The 21,815-nt window shown below is 37.8% G+C and overlaps 2 protein-coding genes across 2 annotated transcripts; both read right to left on the bottom strand.

Annotated features, from left to right (window-relative positions):
- Positions 1 to 1,887: 1,887 nt before the first annotated feature.
- Csl4 (exosome component 1 Csl4) lies at positions 1,888 to 4,461 on the bottom strand. Its single transcript, XM_080158068.1, has 5 exons — positions 4,014 to 4,461; positions 3,523 to 3,612; positions 3,050 to 3,165; positions 2,413 to 2,483; positions 1,888 to 2,195 (listed from the first exon to the last, which is right to left on the bottom strand). The coding sequence occupies exons 1-5, from the start codon at positions 4,167 to 4,169 to the stop codon at positions 2,035 to 2,037; spliced, it is 594 nt and encodes a 197-aa protein (XP_080014194.1). The 5' UTR covers positions 4,170 to 4,461; the 3' UTR covers positions 1,888 to 2,034.
- Positions 4,454 to 20,528, bottom strand: LOC145317137 (nucleoprotein TPR-like). The gene is made up of 17 exons (XM_080158063.1): positions 20,359 to 20,528; positions 19,932 to 20,019; positions 19,546 to 19,627; positions 19,131 to 19,275; positions 18,424 to 18,655; positions 17,645 to 18,148; positions 12,192 to 14,638; positions 11,744 to 11,926; positions 11,261 to 11,459; positions 10,737 to 10,874; positions 10,283 to 10,429; positions 9,468 to 9,545; positions 9,297 to 9,364; positions 8,487 to 8,580; positions 6,649 to 8,185; positions 5,653 to 6,509; positions 4,454 to 4,952 (listed from the first exon to the last, which is right to left on the bottom strand). The coding sequence occupies exons 1-17, from the start codon at positions 20,400 to 20,402 to the stop codon at positions 4,878 to 4,880; spliced, it is 6,918 nt and encodes a 2,305-aa protein (XP_080014189.1). The 5' UTR covers positions 20,403 to 20,528; the 3' UTR covers positions 4,454 to 4,877.
- Between the last annotated feature and the right edge of the window lie 1,287 nt (positions 20,529 to 21,815).

Genomic DNA, 21,815 nt, shown 5'->3' with positions numbered 1-21,815 from the left:
CCACTTTCAATTTGGATTAGCAAAAGTAAAACTTTGGAGGGAGAACATTTTTTCCAAGGTCGATTTTTCCTGCATGGTAAAGGAAGAAAACAGAGATCTTAATTTTTATAGTTATTAAGCTTTCTTAGAACCATAAAAAGCTTTATTGTAAAGGAGAACCTAATCGGTCCAGCAGATAATGTTCTCCAGCCATATCCTAAGACACAGACTTTTAAATAGGGATTGTGAGTATGTTTTTAGTCTAATTTTTCTATATGATACAGAGTGTCTTTCAAATTTCTATTTCAACTTTTACATCAAACTAAAAGTATTTATTAATTTGAAGCTTTTTTGTTTAACAGCGACTTTGTGACCTCTTGGGGGACTTTAAAGTAGAGTGGAATAACCTTCCTGAGACGTATAAGAAGCTTTCCTATATATGAGAGACATACAGATTCAGGCTCAAGTGATATCTTTCGGTAATGTCACTGACAGACAGACGAACAAACATTAAATCTTGATAAAATTATGAGGCATATGTATGCTATTGAATTAAACAACATTTCTCTTGTCATTAATGCATTATTATCCTAAATAATTTTATCGTTCTTTAGATTATTTTATTTAAAATTGTACACTCTTCCAAAATTATTTTTTTATGATCACTCTTAACCTTTTTTTTTCTCTCCCACCCTAAGCACGACGCGCTGCATTTTGAAATATGCAATTCTAAGAAGTGTAAGAAAAACAGCAACACATTTTTTGTGTCTAACATTTATAGTTGTGGTTTGATGTAGCAACAGATTTTAGAGCAACTTAACATTTATTTGCACACAATAAATAGTTTTATATAAAGTAACATTCCAAGTTCCCAAGCTCTTTCAAGTCTCATTGTATTGCAAAAACGTCCTTCCTGCCCAAATCTATCCTATTTAGCTCAAATATTGATACCAAAATACACAACTTACTACATTTTAGTATAGGACTTACAAACCAGAATTCGGCGGCGACTAAAGCGTTAGAATTTTGCAGCTGAGGAAGGATGGACTAGGCAGTAAGCCTCCGGCTTTGAGAAGCTGACTTTAACATCAAGCCGTGCAATTTGTTGTTGCTTCTAATAATTCGCGTGGCTGACTATATGGCTCAGTGAGGCGGTAGCTAGCAATGACGTGCACATTGTTTAAAGAAAGGCTGTTACTTAGAGATAAAAAAGGGGAAAGTATGTCTTCTCGAGCTTTGTCATTCTCTCTATATTTGGTTTTATGGCATACTTCAATGCAAAGAAATTCAAATTGGCTGGGTTAACCCCAAACTCAAGACAAAAACGCATGCAGAATAAAATTATGATAATAGTTGTACTTGCTCTCTGCCATAGGGAAATAAATTCAGTAAAACGAAATGTTTCGCTTTTAACATAGAGTATTCATAGTTTAAAGTTTGTAGCTCTAATGGATAAGACAATGTACGTTAAACTAATGTTCAAAACACAAATGATGATGTGCAAAATTTCCCCTTTTGTAGAAACCATGGTAGAAAAGTTAAAACACTTCTTGCTAGTACTAACCAATCAAGATTTTTATGTCCCAAAAGTTGCAGCGAATATGAGTTCCGGAAACCAAATTTACCGATCAAGCAGATGTGAAAGGCCCAAGCTCAAGCACATTTATCATTATTCCAAGTCAAATGGGTACCTTATCCCCTTGAGGTGAATTAGTCACTGCAAGGGGCTTCTATAATTTAGCCTACCTGTACCATATCAACTTAACTCCACCTTTTACACACACTAGTTACTTTGCCCCTACACTCTACGAGAGTTCAGAAAATAGCCAAAAACCACTCTTATCTTAAGCTTCAGACAAACAACTAACACTTTATATAATAGGATATCTGATATCCGAAAAATTTCAACAAAAAAATCATTTATTAACATAAAAAAATGTATGACTTGAAAACAAAGAAATTTCTGTCACAAACGAATGAATAATGCATTACAAGAATTCAAATAGCAGTATGTGTTGACTAATATGAAGAGGCGGATGTTGGTTTGCAGGACGGCTAGGCGCCAGGATTTATGGCCAGGTGTTCAGGTATCACCTTGGCAACCTTCCTGGCCTCCTTGGCATAGGTGTGCGGGCACTGCATCTCTGTCCAGGACACGGGTATCATGCTGGACCCAGACTCGGACTTGGCTATCACCACTCCCAACTCGTTCTCAGCTGAAAATAAGGGAAAATTAAAAATGATACCTACTCTTAAAAATAAAAGAAAGGAATAAATACATCAAGAAAAAATGGTTGAAGATAAAAATCAACAGAAACAATCCAATTAAACATTCCATTGCATTGTAAGGTATAAAAACCAAAGTTCATTTCATATATACTATTCGAGGTTGCTATTTTAAACAGCAATAACAAAAAAATGATCTATAGTTACCTGTTGTTAAAAGATAACCAGTGGAAGCATCGCCAAAAGAGATAACTCTTGCTAGAACAATATCACCAGGTCTAAACAATGATATTGTTATTGTTTGTATAGTGTTTACTGTGTATAGTATACTTTTATGAACCCAAGTAGGGTCATAGTAAGAGGTCTGAATATCTAGGCCAAAGTCAGAATGTTACTTATTACAAATGATAATTAAATCGAGAAATCAGAGTAATTAGAAAACAACAGGACGGCCAAAACCATATATTTCATTCTTATACATCTATCTGAATCATGGTTGTATATTAGGGTGGGTCGATTTTGGACATTTTTATCTGATAAAAAGTTTATTGAAGCAGAACTAATTCTTCAAGAGCTCCCGGAAAAGGCATTGAGGAGTAGAATCAAGAATTTTGTCCGTTTCAAAATATCTCGTTCCTAATCCTAGCGTTAGAAATGACTAAAAAAACACCATTTTTAAGTTTTTTGAGAATTTGTCAACTTTTAGATTTTTTTAAGAGCTAAGAACGAGATATTTTGCAACGACAAAAGATATCCAGGTAGTTGTCTTGTTATACATCTATATTTAAAGATTTATTATAAGCACGATGACAAATTAAACTTGTCAAAATAATAAGCCTATCACCTGAATGACTTGTACATCTCAACTCTGTCCTTCTCTGTGGCCCGGACATCCTCCTTCCTGATGGATCCCTTGAATGGCTCGGAGAGAACAGCGTCCTTGACGCACACTATCTGCACCTGCAATAAAAAATGTATTACTATATTTCAATACCATCATTAGTTTAAACTTACAACAAAGTTAAGGAAGGTGGGTTAGAATAGATTTCTGTGCTCGCTTGGCACTTTGAGTGAAAGCAATCCTTATTCAAAAAAATTTATGTATTCTGAGGTATCAACCCCCAAACAAATGAGTTTTAAGGATTCATTTTTGGATAAAAATGGTTCATTTGTTAGAAAACAAATGCTGACAAGCGCAAACGAATATTTCAAGTGAAATTAAGCTGATGATGAGGGTAATAATAATGAACTATCCAAAAGAAATCTACAAAAATTTTGATCCTATGAAAAAGATGCCTAAATAATAAAAAGTCCTACCTTTGCGGCTCTAGGATTGACATTTTGAACTTTGACAGTGACAATATCACCGGTAGTTGGCACCACTGTCACCTGTCCACATCCTTCAACCTGATACATATTTGTAAATTGGTTGTTGGTTGACCTATTACATGGCTCATTTTCAAATCATTATTAACAGAAGCAGGTATAAGGTATAATATTGACAAACCAAAACGCAAAATGAATCGAAATTTAAAAAGATCATATAGGCAAGTTGGTCCCATTTCATTATGAGTCCAGAAAAGGCTACTACCATAAATCAAGTGTTTCTTTCTTGAATGTTGACAAGAAAATGTAACATAAAAATACATTTGACCTCAAAATTATTTTATCAAATCATCGTTTATTGGCCACGGTTAAATGTTATCAAATATAATATCAGGATATACCGATTTACTCAAAGCCGCCCTATTACAATTGAATAAATTAAAGCCATTTCCGACCTTCCAGAGAAAAAATTCCTAACTTACCTCAACGCTGACAACATTATTCTTGAGTGTGACGAGATTGAGTTGACCCAGAAGGCTGGAGTAAATGTATCCATGCTGGAGGTACGTTCCTGGCCCAGCTACGTGACGGTCATCACTCTCACACAACCGGATACCTGGAACCACTAATTCTCCCATTTTAAATTATTTAATATCACTATTACTTGTAATTTAGTCTTTGTTTAATATGGTTTATGTTAGGTTAGGCGGCTCCTGCTGGGGCTGCGCTGTCAATACTGATACCCTTAAGGTCGCGTGCCAGGTAGATGCCGAATAAGAATACACCCAATGACTTGACTACGCCCCACTTGAAGGGATCGTTGTAGATGCCAGACGCGTTCTTTTTCAGCTTTTGAAACAAGCGTGCCATTTAGATTTTATACACGAGGGGGTAATAGCAAAATAATTGCTATTGCACAAGATTTATCTGAAATAAATGAACATATGTTTAATAATGATATTTTTTCAATTGTACTTAGATTTAACATAATGCTATATACATGATTCACCAGCAAAAAGATTTTTAAAAAAAGAAATGGATTACTTATCATTTGACTTTCTTTTCACAAGAAACTGAAAGATTTAATATTATTTTGTTACATTATAGATATACAGAAAACACATTATAATTACTTTATAAATCACATCTTATTTACTTTATCAATTTACAGGAGATCTAATTCTACTATAGAACGTAGATTATATTTATCTCAAAGAATGATATTTTAGTTTTAAAATAAATAAAATATTTTTAACAGTATTACTAGCAGATTAAACTTAAAAGAGAGTTTCTATGATGAATAAGGATTCTGGTATTGTTATAACATGGATACTGTATGCTCTTGTTTATTTTGGGGCAGCACCGCCTCTCTTTCCGCGAGTTGGTTTTGTGAGTCCGGTTCCGCGCAGTGCACGTGTCAACTAAAATATATTCATTAGTTATAATTAAACAATCATAAGAATCCTATCTATAATACAAAGTAGCTTGATGTCTGTCCGTCCCTTAAGATCTCGGTAACCAATGAACCGATTGGATTCTACTCTTCAGGGAATAAATCTACTGGTCCTGTGGTGATTATACGCTGTTTTCTTGGGGGGTAGGACACCCACAACCCCGCCCCCCCCCCAAAAAAAAACATAAAAAATACCCCCCATTTTTTTGGTTTATGGGGAAGTTAGTAAACACATAAAACTACTGGCAGCACCAGAAGTACATAATTTTTTAAAATTATCTCCTAGGGTAAAGCCCCTAGAGACTAGGGGCGAAGCCGCTAGTATAATTATAAAGTATTTATTTCAAGTCTGAAGCTTAACTTTTCAGATACCGCTTGTCCGAATCGATTGTACTTTTCAAGGCAGCTTTCAAGTCTTTGGATGTATTTAGACTATTTTCCTGAACGGATTCGCCATCCCCTAAAGGCTAGGGGCGAATCAATTAGTAGTATTACAAATCATGATACACACTACATCCATGCATATTTCGGATATTAGCTAAAATTAAATTTAAATGAGGTAAAAAGTGCCCTCAAGCTCTTATTCGCTTCAGACGATCATTCTACATCTTAATCAAAAGGATAACTCAAGTATTCACGAATTGATAAAATTAAAAAAGCTTAGTTACCTGTGACCTATTCAGTGTACGTTGAGGACTTGTACTTGCAGGTCCAGACGCTTGCCTACTACTTCCTGCTTCACCTTCCTGAGGTGATGACCAGGTGATCGGCTTTCTCTGCAGCCGTCCACGACCGCCTGAACTAGCATTACCACCGCCGCCACTGCTAGATACGCCGCTTTCTTCCGACTCGGTGGCTCCGGATGCAGCGGCTGTTGTAGAGCCACTGCCGCCTTTATTCTCTTCGCCTGCTGCTTCAATGTCAATTTCTTCACTGTCCAAACCTTCAGCCAGCTGTTGTCCACCTGTTGATGCTTCAGATTCTTCCAAATCTTGAGGCGGCTGTGGAGAACGGCTGTCGGATTGAGCAAGCTGAGAAATATCATAGGAAGTCTGATCAGCTGCACCTGCCTGACCACTAAGTCCGCCGCTAGCCATTCCGCTGCTAGTCTCAATTGACTCTTGCATGGAAGAGCTGCTGCTGCTTCCAGCAGCGGCTGCTGCAAACTCAAAAGATGTTGGCACCTGAGGTGAGCTTACAGCCTCTGAAAAGTCATCTTGTCGGCGTGGCTCGGCAAGTTTTGGTGTTCCCGGAACAACACTATCCTCCCCAACTCCAGAACCTTCAACCTCGAATCCTGACACGACAACAGCCGGGGGATTTGCGGTTGATGAGGCAAAAGTTGAGCGGACAGGCGCAATCCCAGCTGTCACAGTTGTTCCGGTGCTGCTTGACGGCACGTTGTTGCTGTTCTCTCCATCCTCCCCGTCATCCTCGAAAAGGTTAGCATCAAGAGCCTCTGGTTCTAGTCCAGGTTCTCCATCATCAACTTCCTCTTCTTCGTCCAGAGCTTCTCCTCCTTCACCTAAAAATAAAAAAAACAAAACATCAAGAAAGATTATTTTTAAAACAATAATTTTTATCTTGAATGTATTGTCTGTCAGTTTATACTGTATATTGATTAACATCGGAATCATGAAATAATAACATTATCGAATTCCAACCTGTGGGAGCTCTTTCAATGGCACCTGCTTCAACATCAACCATTTCAGGACCAGCAATCTCTTCTTCCTCCTCCTCGGTGACTTCTCCCTCCTCAAGGTCTTCTCCTCCGTAATCCATTTCTTCAGTTGGCTGACCTCCCACCTCAACTTCTTCTGCTAAACCACCACTTGATTCTACAATATTGTCAGTATTGTCATCGAAATCAAGATCAACCTCTTCACCTTGACTGTCAGCAGCTGATGGATCAACGTCAGCAACATTGCTTTGTTCCGCAATAACCTCATGTTCAACGGATAGCGCTACAAGCTTGGCCTTTTTGACTTGATGATGTTGGATGCTGCCAGAAGGTCCGGCAACAGAAGCATCCTCGACGACTACATTTTCCATAACCTCTCGGGCTCTTTTTAGTGTGGGCTGAACACTGGCTGTCGTTTGTGTTGCTCCCTGGCCGCTAGTGGATGTCTGAGCACTCTGTGTTGGTGGAGCTGGTGAACTTGTCGAGGCCTGAACACTGTCCGGACGGAAAGATTCGGTTGGCTCCTCTTCAGCCATTGTTGAGTCAGAAGAGGTGGCAGCTGACCTATCGCCGGGAATAAACTCAACAGCAGTAGGATCCAACTGGCTAGTGCTTGGCAACTGCGGAGTGGCTGCAGCGGCACTACTAACACTTGGGCTGACCGAAACAACTGGAACAGCTGATCCAGCATCTGGTTGAGCACTAGAGCCTTGGCTTGTTGGCAGCACAACAGCTGCTGCTGACCTTTGTGTCATGGGACGAATGCTGGCTGTCTGGGGCGGACGGAATTCATCACGCTGTGGAGGCTGATGCCGGTGCGGTGGAATGTGTGCCTGTGGCTGGACTTGCTTGCGCTGCTCGTGTTGGTGAACAACTCCTGCCACAGCGACTGGCTTTGCGGCAGCGGTTGCTGCTGTCTCGAGCTGCGTTTGCAACTGTTCAATTTGCTCATCAAGCTTTGTTTTCATGTCCTGCAAATCACTAACTTCAGTTTTCAGTACAAGATTTTCATTTGTTACTTGTTTCAGCCTTGACTCTAGAGCTGTCTTCATCTTTTCCTTTTCTGTCTTCATCTTCTCAATATCTTCCCTGAGCTCAACAATTTGAGCTGTCACATTGTTGCCCTTTAGATCCTCCTTAAGTTTCTGATTCTCGGCCTTTGTTTCACTTAGTTTTTCTCGCATAGTACCTAGAAGGTACTTAGTTTTATCATCATGTTTTTTTTTCTGCTCTTCAAGTTTTTCAATGTTATTTTTCAGTGTTTCTATTTCCTTGATACGCTCCAGATGTTCTGTAGGATTGAGTTGTTCAGTTAAAGCGTTGGCTTCTTCCAATTCTTTTTCAGTAGTTTCCAGCTTTTCTTTCAGCTCTGAGATCTCCTTTTCCTTGGTTTGGGTCGCTGCTTCCAATTCTTTGACCTTCTCCTCGTAACTTGTGGATTTGTCTCTGAATTGTTTGCCGAGAGTTTTCAAGTTCTTGATAATAGTTGCCTTTTTCTTTTGTTCTTCCTCTAGCGATTTCTAAATAATAAAACACAAATATATCTACAAGTTTTTTATGAAAGTTTAATTTTGTTACAATACAGATTTCTAAATATTTGGCTAAGGTCCATTCCCCTCATCTCTAAGAGGTATATTAGCTAAATTGAATCATTAAAGACCAACTTATTCTTTTTATCTCAAATACTTGCACTTAACACTCTTTTAGCTGTGACATGTTTTCAATATTACAAGCGTGAAGGGCAAATATTAAGGGATTAAGAGTTACAATAATAAGCATATCCTTCCCTTTTATGAAAGGTTTTGAAAAACAAGGACTTACATATTTGACTTCAAGTTCTTGATGCTGTTTCTTGAAGGCTTCGTCCCCATCACCAGCTTCCTTGGCCTTGGCAGCTGAAGTTTCCAAGTCTGTCCTAGAAAATCAAGCATTGGTCAAATTAAAGGTATGATGTAATGATGCGTCTTTTATTTCATGACCGAAATAAAAAATAATATAAAACTAGATACAGTTAAATCACAAAAAAATTTTTTTCTTTTCTTCGTTTCATAAACAAATAAATGATATAGCATACATTTTACAAATCAAAGAAAACTAGGTAAAGGATGTAGAAAGTTGATGTCTAACGCGTTCTAAGTTGTATCTCACTATTATTAGCAGCGTTTCGGAGCCGGGAGCAGCAACATTTTTGGTGGAGCTGGAGCCGTATTTTTCGATAAAAACGGCTCCGGCTCCAGATTAGATAAAAATGATTTTTTAAAAGTAGTATTATAATTTGGCAACGGTCTATTTCTATATAATAATCTGAAAAACTATTGTTACTTAACAAATAGACACACATCCTTCTACTTTTATATAGCTTTAATCAAATAAAAGCAAAATATTTTATATTATTTATTCTATTTTATGAAATTCAATAATGAACAAAAATTTATATATTAATTTTAAGGTAGGAGCCGGAGCCGGCGCCGTATTTCCAGATACGGCTCCGAAACGCTGGTTATTAGAATCACCATAAAAAGTTTGAAATCGTTAGGATGATTCTAACAAACCTAAGATAAAGACAAGAGCTATATAGACGTACAGACCGACCTTAAATGTAGAAAAGTCCCGCTTTAAATAAAAGCTTACTTCAATTTCTGAAGTTCTTCTTTGTGTTTCTTTTCCAGGGCTTCATTTTGTTTCACCATTTCATTATTCTATAGTAAAGAATTTTTATTAATATCATATCAGTTTTTTTTTCAATTTAATGTTACTATAAAAAATATTTAAAAAGTTATTTTATCTTAAAATAACATTTACCTTTCTATTCAAGTTATTAATTGTATTTTTCTGTGTAGTTATTATTTTAGTGTCTGTTTGCCTCTTTTCAATCTCAGCCTGCAATAACAAAATATTTTAGTCAGGATAATATAAAAATATAACAAATATGATAAGTTTTAAAAATTAAACATACCACAGGGAGAATTTCATATGTGTAGATGATTTTTTAAAGGGGGGGGGGGGGGGGGGTTAATGCAACCATCTCGTAATCAGTGAGCAAATGGCACTTAGAATTCGAATTTCCATCTATAATTTTGCATGAGTAATCCTTGGTAGATCTATTTTCCCTAAATCGAACAAAAAGTTGGAAAAGTAACGGCTAACGGCTGGCGGCTCATCTGTTTTGCCATTTGTTTGATATCTATATTGCAAATTAGTCACGAAACCTCTCTCAACATAATACTCTTTTCTACTCCAAAACGCTATCAAACGGTTCTAGACGGTAGCTGTTGGTACTAGAAGTTTTAAAATTGGTTATTGCTATCATTTAACATGAATTAAACCAAAAATACAATGTTTCAAAAAGTTGATTCCTACGTAATTGATGATGGATTTACCCTGAAAATAGCCAAAAAACGGCTGAGCCGCTAGCCGTTACTTTTCCAACTTTTTGTTCGATTTAGGGAAAATAGACCTACCAAGGATTACTCATGCAAAAGTTCAGATCGAAATTCGAATTCTAAGTGTCATTTGCTCACTGATTACGAGATGGTTGCATTAACCCCCCCCCCCTTTTGTCTAATGCCCAATTTAAATACACCCTAGAACTTTTCTATCCAAAGATGATCTTATACCTTAGCTGTCTTCAACTCCTCCTGTGTATTGGCGAGTGACTGCTTCAAGTTGGCAAGCTCCTTTGTCACAGTGTTTGCTTGCTGTATGGCCTTCTGTTTGTCAGCGTTCAGCAGGTTGATCTGCTTTGTCAACTTTGTTTCTGCATCCTGTAGTTAAATGAAGAAGATCAAAATAAACAAAACATTGGTTTATTAGAGGTACCTAAATAAAAGAAGATTTTTCCTTTAGAAATTTCAGTCCTTTATCTATCAAAAAAGCCAAGATTATAATTTTTCTCGAAGCATAGCGTTACTTCCGGAGCGACAGACTATGATACTTAGATAAAGGTTAGAATTTGGAATGTTCACTAGCAAAATTCAGCTGTGTATCTTCGAAAGTTGCATAGAAATTAACATTTCTGCCTGACAGACGAACATGAAGAAGCTTAAAATATATCAAATCAAATATAAAAACCTGGAGCCTCTTAAGTTCCTCTGGATTCATCTTGAAGCTTTTTTCAACCAGCTGATCTGATCTCTTCTTCCATTCCTCTGTCTCAGAGACGAGACCAGTCTTCTCTATAAGTAGGCTGCTACACTTCTCCTCCAGGTCCTGGGCAACAAATAATATAAACAACTTTATATTAATATAATGCCTCTTGAATTTAGGGTTATTAAAAAAAGGTGCTTATGCATCATAGAACTTAACTCTCAATAGAGATAGTTTAAAACCGACAAAGGATTCTTTGAAAGCTTTTTATATCCCTAATATTTTTTCATCTTTTTATCAAAGGGGACGGGAATATTGTATCCTACAAGGTCTAAAACGGCGGTTCCGCCGCCGTTTCTTCACAGTTTCACATAGTACCTTTTTAAATCAACTGTCATGCCAAATTTCAGTGCTGTAACTCTTTTTTTAGTTGAGTTCCTTTGACTTATAGATATGGTTAAAAAAAGGATCACCCCTGTTTGTAAACTATACAATTAAATTAAGCTTACCCGAATTTTGTTTTCCAATGGAAGAATCTTTTCTTTGGCCTGTTGAGCCTCTTGTTGTGCACTGTTCACAATCGCATCAAGCTTATTCTTCTCTTCTCGCAGCAGCTTGTTGCTGTCGGTCAGGGAGGCAAGGCTCTCAACCTTTCGCAGCAGCTCCGCGTGCTTGCCAGCAGTCATAAGGTTTGAGTCTCTTTCTTGCCTGAATAAATTACAATGTTTTTATTTGTTTAGCATACAAAATATAAGCATTTCTTTTTGTGAGTGGGAAGCCATAGTTTTTGTTTTATACCTATGTAGTGTTTTGACATGCTGTCTCCTGGGAGGTACTCTTTATTACATTACCCTCGCCGAGTAGGCAGGTGTCCAAAATTAAGTCTTCGTATCATGAATAACGCTCCTCCATAAGCCGCCAATAAACAGATGACGACCATAGACCCGAAAATGGGCTACGAACAGCTAATACAACAACAAGCGAAAACCTACCTTTCCATTTCCATGGCGTTGTGTACATCCTCTGCCTGTTTCCTGGCATGTTCCAGCTGCCTGATGGCAGTTGCCAGAGCGGCCTCCTTCACCTCCAATCTGCCTGTCACTATGTCCTTTTCTTTTCTCAGATACTTTATGATTGACATCAACTTCTCGTTACTTCCGTCCTCAGGAATGGAGCTAAATGAAAAATTAAAATGTGAAAGTAATCAAGATAATTTTTTGCATGAAAAAAATAATATAAATAAATACATTTAGGTATCTTAACAGCTAAAATATGGGTAATTTATGTATATAAATTCTATTAAGCTATTCTAATTATAGTTTTAATCCTTAGGGTAGTTTCAGGTTTTTTTCTGTTCCTCCCTACCCCTTTGAAAAAGGACCTCTAGATGCATCCACTGGAATAAGTAAAATGACAAAGAAACAAATGATGAAATAATACCTGATGCTAACATTCATGCTAGTGTCCGCAGCTGAGTGAGAAGTATCCAATACATGTCCAGAAGCGGACAGATCAGACAGCTGGCCGCTCACAGATTCCAGCTGTTTCATTAGAGCTTCATTCTGGCTCGTGACCAGCTCCAGCTGACTTTGCACGGCTTTCAGTTCCTCCGACTTATCAGCCATCTCCGCAGTATGAACTGTTTTCAATTGTTGAACCCTTGCCTCAATTCTTGCCTTGTCTGCCTCAATCTCTTCTAGATTAGTCATCTTGTCCTTTGTTTCGCTCTTCAATTGGTTCAGAGCTTCAATGTCCTTAGCGTGTAGAAGTAGCTCACGCTGATATTTATCCTGCATTTCCTGTGCCTCACTTGACAAACTTGCCATCTTCACTCTCATTTCAGAGTCTTGTGCTTCGAACTGTTTAACCCTCTGCTGCATATCTTCAAGGTCTTTGCAGGCATTCTTATATTTTTCTCTGAGAACTCCGCCCTCAGCACCTACCTCAACTTCAAGATCTTCAATCTTTTTGGTCATCTCTTTGAGTTTAGCGAATGAATCCTGGGCAATCTTTTCAGCTGATGCCTTTTCATCCTCAGCCTTTTGGATTTTAATGTTCGCCTCTTCTCTACAATCCTCCATGGCTTTGCTGCTCTCTGCCATGCGCTTTTCGGCTGTTTCTGCCAACTGTTTTAGTTCCTCAACCTTCTTCTTTTCACTGTTGAGTTGATTGTTTAATTGTTTGATTTCCTGCTTAGATTTAGCCATGAGAATCTCGGCATCTCTGTACCTGTTCTTGCCTTCTGAATCAGAGATACTGGCCTGCGAGGCCAAGTTTCTGCCAGCTAGCCTACTTTCTGCTAACTGTAATTCTTCTGTCTTCTCCTTTAGTTCAGTATTCATTGTTTCCATAAGGGCAGACAGCTCTGTCAGCCGCTGCGTTGAATCCTTCGCAAGGTTTTCCTCGCGGGCAACCTTTTCGCGCAGCTCCTGATTAGCAGTCTCCCAATTCCTGACACTAGCCTTGAAATGGTCCTGCTCTTCGTCTAACTTCTTGCGCAACATCTCAACCTCCTTGGTCAGATTGGCGTTAATCTCAGTCAGTTTGATCCTATGCTGGTCATCACGTCTTTCCAGGTTAAGTTGTATCTGCTGAAGATTGGCCATAATCGTGTTTGTTGACGCACGTTCGCGATGTAAGACATCTCGCTCGGCGCTCAATCTTGCCTCTATGGCCTTGAGGTGGCGGTTTTCTTGACTAAGTCTGTCTGTTGTTAGCTCCGCATGTGATAACTGACGGCTCTGAGACAATAGTTCCTCGCGCAACTTTGTAATTGATTCTTCATGCTTCTCAGTAATGCTGTGCATTTGCTTATTTCTCATTTCAAGAGCTTCTATTTGTTTCTTCAGACTTTCACAGTTAGTCTTGGCAATATTGAATTTCTGTGTGTTGTATTCTTCTTGCGAGGACAGCTTAGCTGCCTGACTTCTGGCCTCCAGAAGTTCATCTCTCAACCTGGAACAATCCTTCTCGAGCATTCTATAATTTTCTCCCTTTTCTTTCTTGTACTCGGCCAGATCTTTCCTGGCCTCTTCAAGTTCTGCTGTTAGCTTTTCAATCTTGGCGGCAGATTCTTCGGAAGTAACTCCCTGCTGGCCTACAGCGGCTAGAGATGCAGGGGTTGGATCCTTTTTACCCGCTGCCATGGATTTGTACAAATCACGCTGTTTAATCAAGTTGTCCACCATTTTATTTTGTCTTTCACGTGCAGCGCGTAATTCTTCTGCTTGTCTGAGTGCCGTGTCTAGTTCCTGGCGAACTTCAGCAGTTTTTTCCTCAATCAGGGATGATTCAGCCTGTTCACGTGACTCGCTCAGCTGACGGACAACAGCCAACAACTCAATGTTGCGCTGCTGCAACTCTGTCACGTCCTTGTAGGTCAACAAGCGGGCCTCGATCACAGACTCCAGGGAGGAAACGTTGACTGTTTGTGGAGGTTCATAAACCTGCCCGCCGGAGCGAGCAGCCTCGACTTCTTTGACAAGCACCGTAATTTGTTTGCCAAGATCAATAACTTGTTGCTCCAGCTTATTTCTATCCTTCTCCACTGATTTCAGGTCCCGTCTAGCATCTTCTGCTTCGCGTCTTCGCAGGCCAACCTCTTCACGTGCGGCCTCAAGGCTCTCAGTGAGGCCACCAACAGCCGACATAGCGTGCTCATAATCCTCGCGCTGCTGCCTTAAAATTGGCGCGCGCTCTTCAATCTCTGCCAGTATCTGGTCCATGTATTCATTCAAACGCTTGTTCTCTTCCTTCTCCATGGCGAGCTCTTCACTGAGTGACACCATCTGTGAGTAGATACCAGTCAGGGTGACGCCAGACTTGAGAAGCCGTGATGCTTGAGCAGCACTAGGAGATAGATGTTCAATAGCATCCTCTGTCAAGCCCTGAAAAAAATATAATTTTAAAATGCTTAAGTACTTGTAATGCTTATGTAATTAAAATAAAGTTTTAAATAAATCTGTGAATTAAAACAATAAGGGGGGGAGGGGGGGGCGTAATGACATTTATTCGTAATCCGTGAGCAAAATGGTCTAAAAATATATCTATTCATATGGACATTATTTAAGATGATTCACCAAGTCGGGGACCGACCCCAGGGGGCTAGGTGGGTGGCCCGCAGGGGTTAGGTGCCTTTTTCCCAATACATATGTTGTGATACATCTAATTATAGGTTTTTTAGGTCAAGGAACTCAAATTTAGAGCTAATATAAGCATTAGACTAATCTGAAGCTAGCCCCAGCGGGCTAGGTTGGTGGCCTGCAGGGGTTAAGTGCATTTTTTCCAATATATCTTGTTATATATCAAAATATATGTTTTTTAGGTCAAGAAACTCAAATTCTGAGCGAAAATTAGCATTAGACTAACCTGAATCTAACCCCCCCCCCGGGCTAGGTTGGTTTTCTGCAGGGCTTAAGAGCATTTACCTAACCTAACCTAGAAACTTAATTATATTTTTACAGGTTTTTTTCTTGAATAAACTGTGTCTATTAATGAGGACTTTATTTAAAATGATCCAGCAAGTCGGGGACCGACTAATCTGAAGCTAGCCCCAGCGGGCTAGGTCGGTGGCCTGCAGGGGTTAAGTGCATTATTTTCCAAAATACATCTTGTGATATATCAAAATATAGGTTTTTAAGGTCAAGAACTCAAATTCAGAGCTACAATAAGCATTAGTTGCCCACAGGGCTTAAGTGCATTTTACCTAACCTAACCTAGAAACTTTCATTCATTATTTTTTTTTAGGTTTTTTTCTTGAATAAACTGTCCATTCATGAGGACCTTATTTCAGATGATCCAGCAAGACGAAGACCAACCCCAGCGAGCTAGGTGGGTGGCCTGCAGGGGTTAAGTGCATTTTCCCAATATATATGTTGTGATACATCCAATTATAGGTTTTTTAGGTCAAAGAACTTAAATCCAGAGCTGAAATAAGCATTAGACTAATCTGAAGCTAACCCTAGCGGGCTAGGTGGGTTGCCAACAGGGCTTAAGTGCATTTTACCTAACCTAAACTAGAAACTTACATTTAATATTTTTTTTTTAGGTTTTGTTTCTCAAATAAACTGTCCATTCATGAGGATCTTATTTCAGATGATCCAGCAAGTCGAAGCCGACCCCAGCGGGCTAGGTGGGTGGCCCGCAGGGGTTAAATGCATTTTTTAGAAAATGTATGTGTTATCATACATCAAATTATAGGTTTTTTAGGTCAAGAAACTCAAATTTACAGCTAATAAAAGTATCAGACTAATCTGAAGCTAGCCCCAGCGGGCTAGGTGGGTTGCCTGTAAGTCTTAAGTGCATTTTACCTAACCTAACCTGGAACCTTACTTGTTTTTTTTTAGGTTTTTTTTCTTGAATAAACTGTGTTTATTTATGAGAATATTATTTAAGATGATCAAGCAAGTCCGGGACCGATCCCAGCAGGCTAGGTGGGTGGCTCGCAGGGGTTAAGTCCATTTTTAAAAAGTATGTGCTGTCATACATAAAATTAAAGGTTTTTTAGGTCCAGAAATTCAAATTTAGAGCTAATAATAGAATCGGACTAATCTGAAGCTAGCCCCTGCGGGCTAGGTGGGTTGCCTGCAAGGCTTAAATGCATTTTACCAAACCTAACCTAGAATCTTACTTTTTGGAAGGTTTTTTAATTGAATAAACTGTTCATAGGAACATTACTTAAGAATGATGATCCATCATTCATAGACACAGTTCATTCAAGGAAAAAACCAAAAAATAAGTAAGTTTCTAGGTAAGGTTAGGTAAAATGCACTTAAGCCCTGCAGAAGATCTACCTAGCCCGCGGGGGTTAGCTTCAGGAAAGTTTTATGCTAATTTTAGCTCCGAATTTGAGTTTCTTGAACTTAAAACCCCATATTTTGATATATAACAAGATGTATATTGGAAAATAATGCATTTAACCCCTGGGGGCCACCGACCTAGCCCGCTGGGGCTAGCTTCAGATTAGTCTTATGCTAATTCTAGCTCTGAATTTGATTTAACTGACCTAAAAAACTTATAATCAGATGAATCACAACATATATATTAGGAAAAATGCACTCAGCGGGCCACAAACCTAGCCCGCTGAGGTTGGTTCCCGATTTGCTGGATTATCTTAAATAAAGTCCTCATTAGTAGACAAAGTTTATACAAGAAAAAACATGTATAAATATAAGTAAGTTTTTAGGTTAGGTTAGGTAAATGCTCTTAAGCCCTGCAGAAAACCAACCTAGCCCGGGAGGGGTTAGCTTCAGGTTAGTCTAATGTTAATTTTCGCTCAGAATTTGAGTTTCTTGACCTAAAAAACCTATATTTTGATATATAGCAAGATATATATTAGAAAAAATGAACTTAACCCCTGCGGGCCACCAACCTAGCCCGCTGGGGCTAGCTTAAGATTAGTCTAATGCTTATATTAGCTCTGAATTTGAGTTCCTTGACCTAAAAAACCTATAATTAGATGTATCACAACATATGTATTGGGAAAAATGCACTTAACCCCTGCGGGCCACCCACCTAGCCCCCTGGGGTCGGTCCCCGACTTAGTGAATCATCTTAAATAATGTCCATATGAATAGATACAGTGTATTTAAGTTAAAACCCTGAGAAAAAACAATTTAAGGTAAGTTTCCACATCAAAATAGACCAAAAAAGCCTAAAAACCCCATTTCCGCAGGGTTTTTCTTACCTAACCTAACCTTAAAATAAAAATTTTTGGATTTTTTTGCCATTTAGATGTAATACCTATAGGACTAGGCTTATATACCAAGTTTGAAGGGTCTAGCTAAATATTTAGACCATTTTGCTCACGGATTACGAATAAATGTCATTACGCCCCCCCCCCTTACAACAATTTTAAGTTTACAAGAATAGTTAGTAATCTTGATAAAATTTACCTTGTTTTTGACGGTCTCGATCAGCTTATTGGCATTCTTTAGTTCAGCCTTCAGGTTAGTAATAGCTTCGTTGCCCTTCTCTAACTCGACCTTGTAGTCCGCCTTCACCTTCTCCATCTTCTCCTCCAGCTGACCATACTTATCCCCGGCATCCTTGAGCATGTCCTGCAGCTTTGTCACCGCGTTGCTTAGCTCCTCCGTCTTCTGTGTGTTCTCCTCGCTTTGTTCCTTGTACAAATCCGCCAATTTTTTCTGAGATTTCAACTCTGCCCTGTAGTTCTCCTCCAGCTTAGATTCAGAATCCCTGGCGTCCTTCAGGCGTTCAGTGAGAATCTCCGCTTTGCGTCTGTATGCCTCGCGGTCTTCCATGGCGGTTTCCTTTTCGCGGGAGAGAATACGTATCTGTTCGGTTTTGTCGGCGACCTCCGAGGTAAGCTCGATATTGCGCAGGCCAGATTCGCGCTTGGTTTTCAGGACTTCTTCATTACTCTTCTCTACTTCATCCTGATAGAAATAAATTATTTTTTAAAGCCAAAATAACAAAATAAAAAGACTTAAATTAAACTAGATAGATCAATAGGTCCCGAGTTAAGCACAGAAAATCCGCCCCTGCCTCTTATTTGGGAATTTAAAAATCAGATGTGGGTAGTTTTTAGTGTTTTTTTACTTTTGGTCAGGTTAACACGGTTTGGGTGTCCTCGGTAATAGTAAGACCAAACCCCCGCAGGTGATAAATAGGGAAACACCCGCGGGGATGAATTAACATGTTATGGTCCTACCTTAAGCATTTGTATTTGAGACTCTAGGAAAGTTCTCTCCTCTGCCAATCTTTTCTCTCTAAACTCAATGTTAATCTCCTTGCTCTGTAGGTCCTCCAGCCTAGCCTGGGCCTCGCAGCGTAAGCTGACCGCCTGGTCCCGCTCCTCCGTCAGATCTTTGACCTTGGTGTGCAGCCTCTCTATCTCCTCTTGTCTTCGCTCTGATACTCCGGATATATCATCACGTTCAGCTCTGAAGATAAATTGCTTTATTGTAAGCTTTAATTTAAGTCTACTGCTTTGCCTCCTAATTTTTCTGTCAAACAAAATGTTTTGTTTTCCTACATGTTACTGTTAAGCTTTAAATATTGCCATCTGATCTATTGTAAGATAACAAGGAGATCTTAATAGTTAATAGCAATTATAAAAGTAAGAATAGATTTATAGGAGGAGGGGGGGGGGGGACATTACAAAACCTTTCTCACGTATTTTTATATTTTATAATACTTTTATTTTGAAGCACGACTAGTAAATTACATTCTAGAAGCTCAATGGTAAAGGGAATATTCACAAACAAATCTACAGTCACAATCAAATATATAGCAACTGACTGAGAAAATCAAATTTCCTCTATAGAGTTACAGACAGACTGAATTACTTACTGACAGACACGACAATGTGGATTATAAAGTAGCTTCGCTTCTAAAAATTAAAAAAGATAATCTTACTTGGCATTCTGGAATTGTCTTCTATATTCATCTCTTTCCGCAGCTAATGTATTTATTTGTTGTGTAAGCTTGACTGAGGTAGCATTGGCACTGAATGCTTGCTCTCTGTATTCATCTAGGGCAGTTTCTCCTTTCTCTTTCTCATCTTAAATACGCAACTTAAATATATTTGGTGTTCCGTTTTATCTATTTTTTAAGATGCTCAGTGCTTTTTCAAAGAAATAAAATGAAAAGAAAACAACAATCTTTTTATATTTTAGTATTGATCTTTAAAAATCCTCCTTAAATATATCAGATAGATCTACAAGTTATATAAAGACGCTATTGACGGTAACTCTTAGTGGTCAACTCTCCAATAATGTCACTTGTCTTTGCTATTATAATGCCAATGTTTTACTAAACAATAAAAACCTACCTTTAAATTCTGTGACCTGAGCTTCTAACTGCTGACACTTCTTCTGGAGAGAGCTAATCCGCTGCTCAGAGTCAACTCGAGTCTGACATAAAAAAAACCATGAATGATTATTTGTTTAGAAGCACAGGTACACAAGTATAAACAACTTTACCAAAACTTTCCCGTTATAGATTGATTGACAGTGCCTTTATTTCATTGATTTCATACAGGTATATTGATACTAATAACAGCATAATAATATACTAAAATATTGTATTGTAATTTGCTTGCCTTATCCTTTAATCAGATATAAAAATTTTGAGGTAATAAACTTAATATTTAACAATGAATTTGTCAATAATTGGGAGAATACTTGAAAAATACAGATATCAATTCTCTTTGTTTACCTTTTCAAGTTCAGATTTAAGCCCTCCAGTGTGAGTTGTCCAGGCTTGTAGTAAAACCGCCTGGGTGTCAGATGACAACGTGTTCCATCTGAAATATTCAATATTTACTGAAAACCATACCTATACATTGAAATTATGAAGGATGGCACCTTCTCCTAATAACTATTATTGTAACAATGTATTCATTTGTGCTTATTCGTCCCAGGAATTAAACCATTAAACAAATTACAATAATTTTAAGATTGGTATATTGAAAGTGAACCGCCAATGAAATAATATTAAAATATACATAGAGATTTTCTGGTTAAAAGTTGCTGTACTTTATACAATACTTAATTGTTACAGAAATCATGATTCAAGACGATTTTACGTGCCTAAATAAACGACGACGCTAAATATATAAATACATACGAATATGAAAACTGACCTGGCAAGACTAAGAATCTGTTTGATATCCCCGGACGACGCCATGTCTACTTTCAAGGCCTAGTTGAGGCCGATGTCCAGGGGCCTAATCAACAATATCTATGATCAGGCCTTTTTCTTGTAGGCCTTGATTCTGATCACCTATTTATGTCTGAAATAAAATGATCAAGTATCAAACTGGGAAACAATCTGATTATCAAACAAACATCTTGTCTAGAGAAAATTTGACCTATTTTAAGAAAGATTTACATACAGTGATGTTATTTGGCTTTAAATCTATATAAGTAGAAATGTGTCTTGGACTACGGAAAAAGATTTAAAAGTTGAGATCGTTACAATATTATTTGGTCAATATTTTCTAAAACATGAATATAACAGTAATGACTATTGTAGGGTATTTAATATTAGGTAAAAATTTAAAAACTTGTTTTGGCCGCATACAAAACCCATAATTCATTGCGGATACCAGCAAAATGGAAAAGGGTAAACGAATTATGATGGTCTATTTACAGCAAATTTTCTATGAAACAAGTGGATATCTATTTTTGACATCAATTTTGATTGATGTTAAAGTGTTATCAGGGGTGTATATTCTGCACAAGATTTATTTTTTTTCCCCTGCTACAAAATTTTTTATTTTTTTTCCCCCCTAGATTTTTCTGAAAAAGTAGGGGGGGAAATAGAAAAATATTTAAAGAACTCTATATTTCATTTATTTTATCCCTCCTACCACACATTTTTTTAGTTTTTTTAACCAAGGAGGGGGGCGAAATGGAAAAAATGTTTTCAGTTTTCTTAATTTTTACATTTTTTTTCACTCCAACCACTTATTTTTTATTTTTTTCCCCCCCCCCCTGAGCAGGGGATCCCATGCAGAATATACATCTCTGAGTGTTATCGAATGGTTTGAAAAAATCTTATTTAAAATAAATATTATCTTATACATAAACACTTTTAACAACTGATTAAAATACTAAATTATCACAAAATAAAACAAACATACATAAACCGCAACCTCATTATTGTAAAAAAGAGCTTTATAAAATATTCTACAATTATATTATGTCATATAAAAATTTATGTTATCACAAAACATGAAAAATATAAAGAGAGTGATCACAAATAAAACAGGCAAATAGGTGATAAACAGTTTTCCTACTGAAATAAGGACGTGAAAAGTGAAAATAAACGTAATCAAGAACACAGAAAGTTATACATAATCCCTACCGAAGTCAAACATTTTGCCAAGATCTGATTTGTTCACTTGGCTTCCTCTGTTTTAGATATATATATATTTTTAAAACAAGGCCATATTAAGAGATACATGATGGTTCTAAATTATAATAAATTCACGTTTCATTTTCATAAATTCTAATATTATCCTAAAGGGACATAAAAAGTATAAACACTTATAAATAAAAATATATTTGCAGAAATAAGAGGGGAGAAGAGAGGCGT

This window comes from Acartia tonsa, chromosome 4, assembly GCF_053477335.1.
Source record: "Acartia tonsa isolate MP-2025a chromosome 4, ASM5347733v1, whole genome shotgun sequence".
Taxonomy (NCBI): Eukaryota; Metazoa; Arthropoda; class Copepoda; order Calanoida; family Acartiidae; genus Acartia; species Acartia tonsa.
This window is presented reverse-complemented; position numbering and strand designations above follow the sequence as displayed.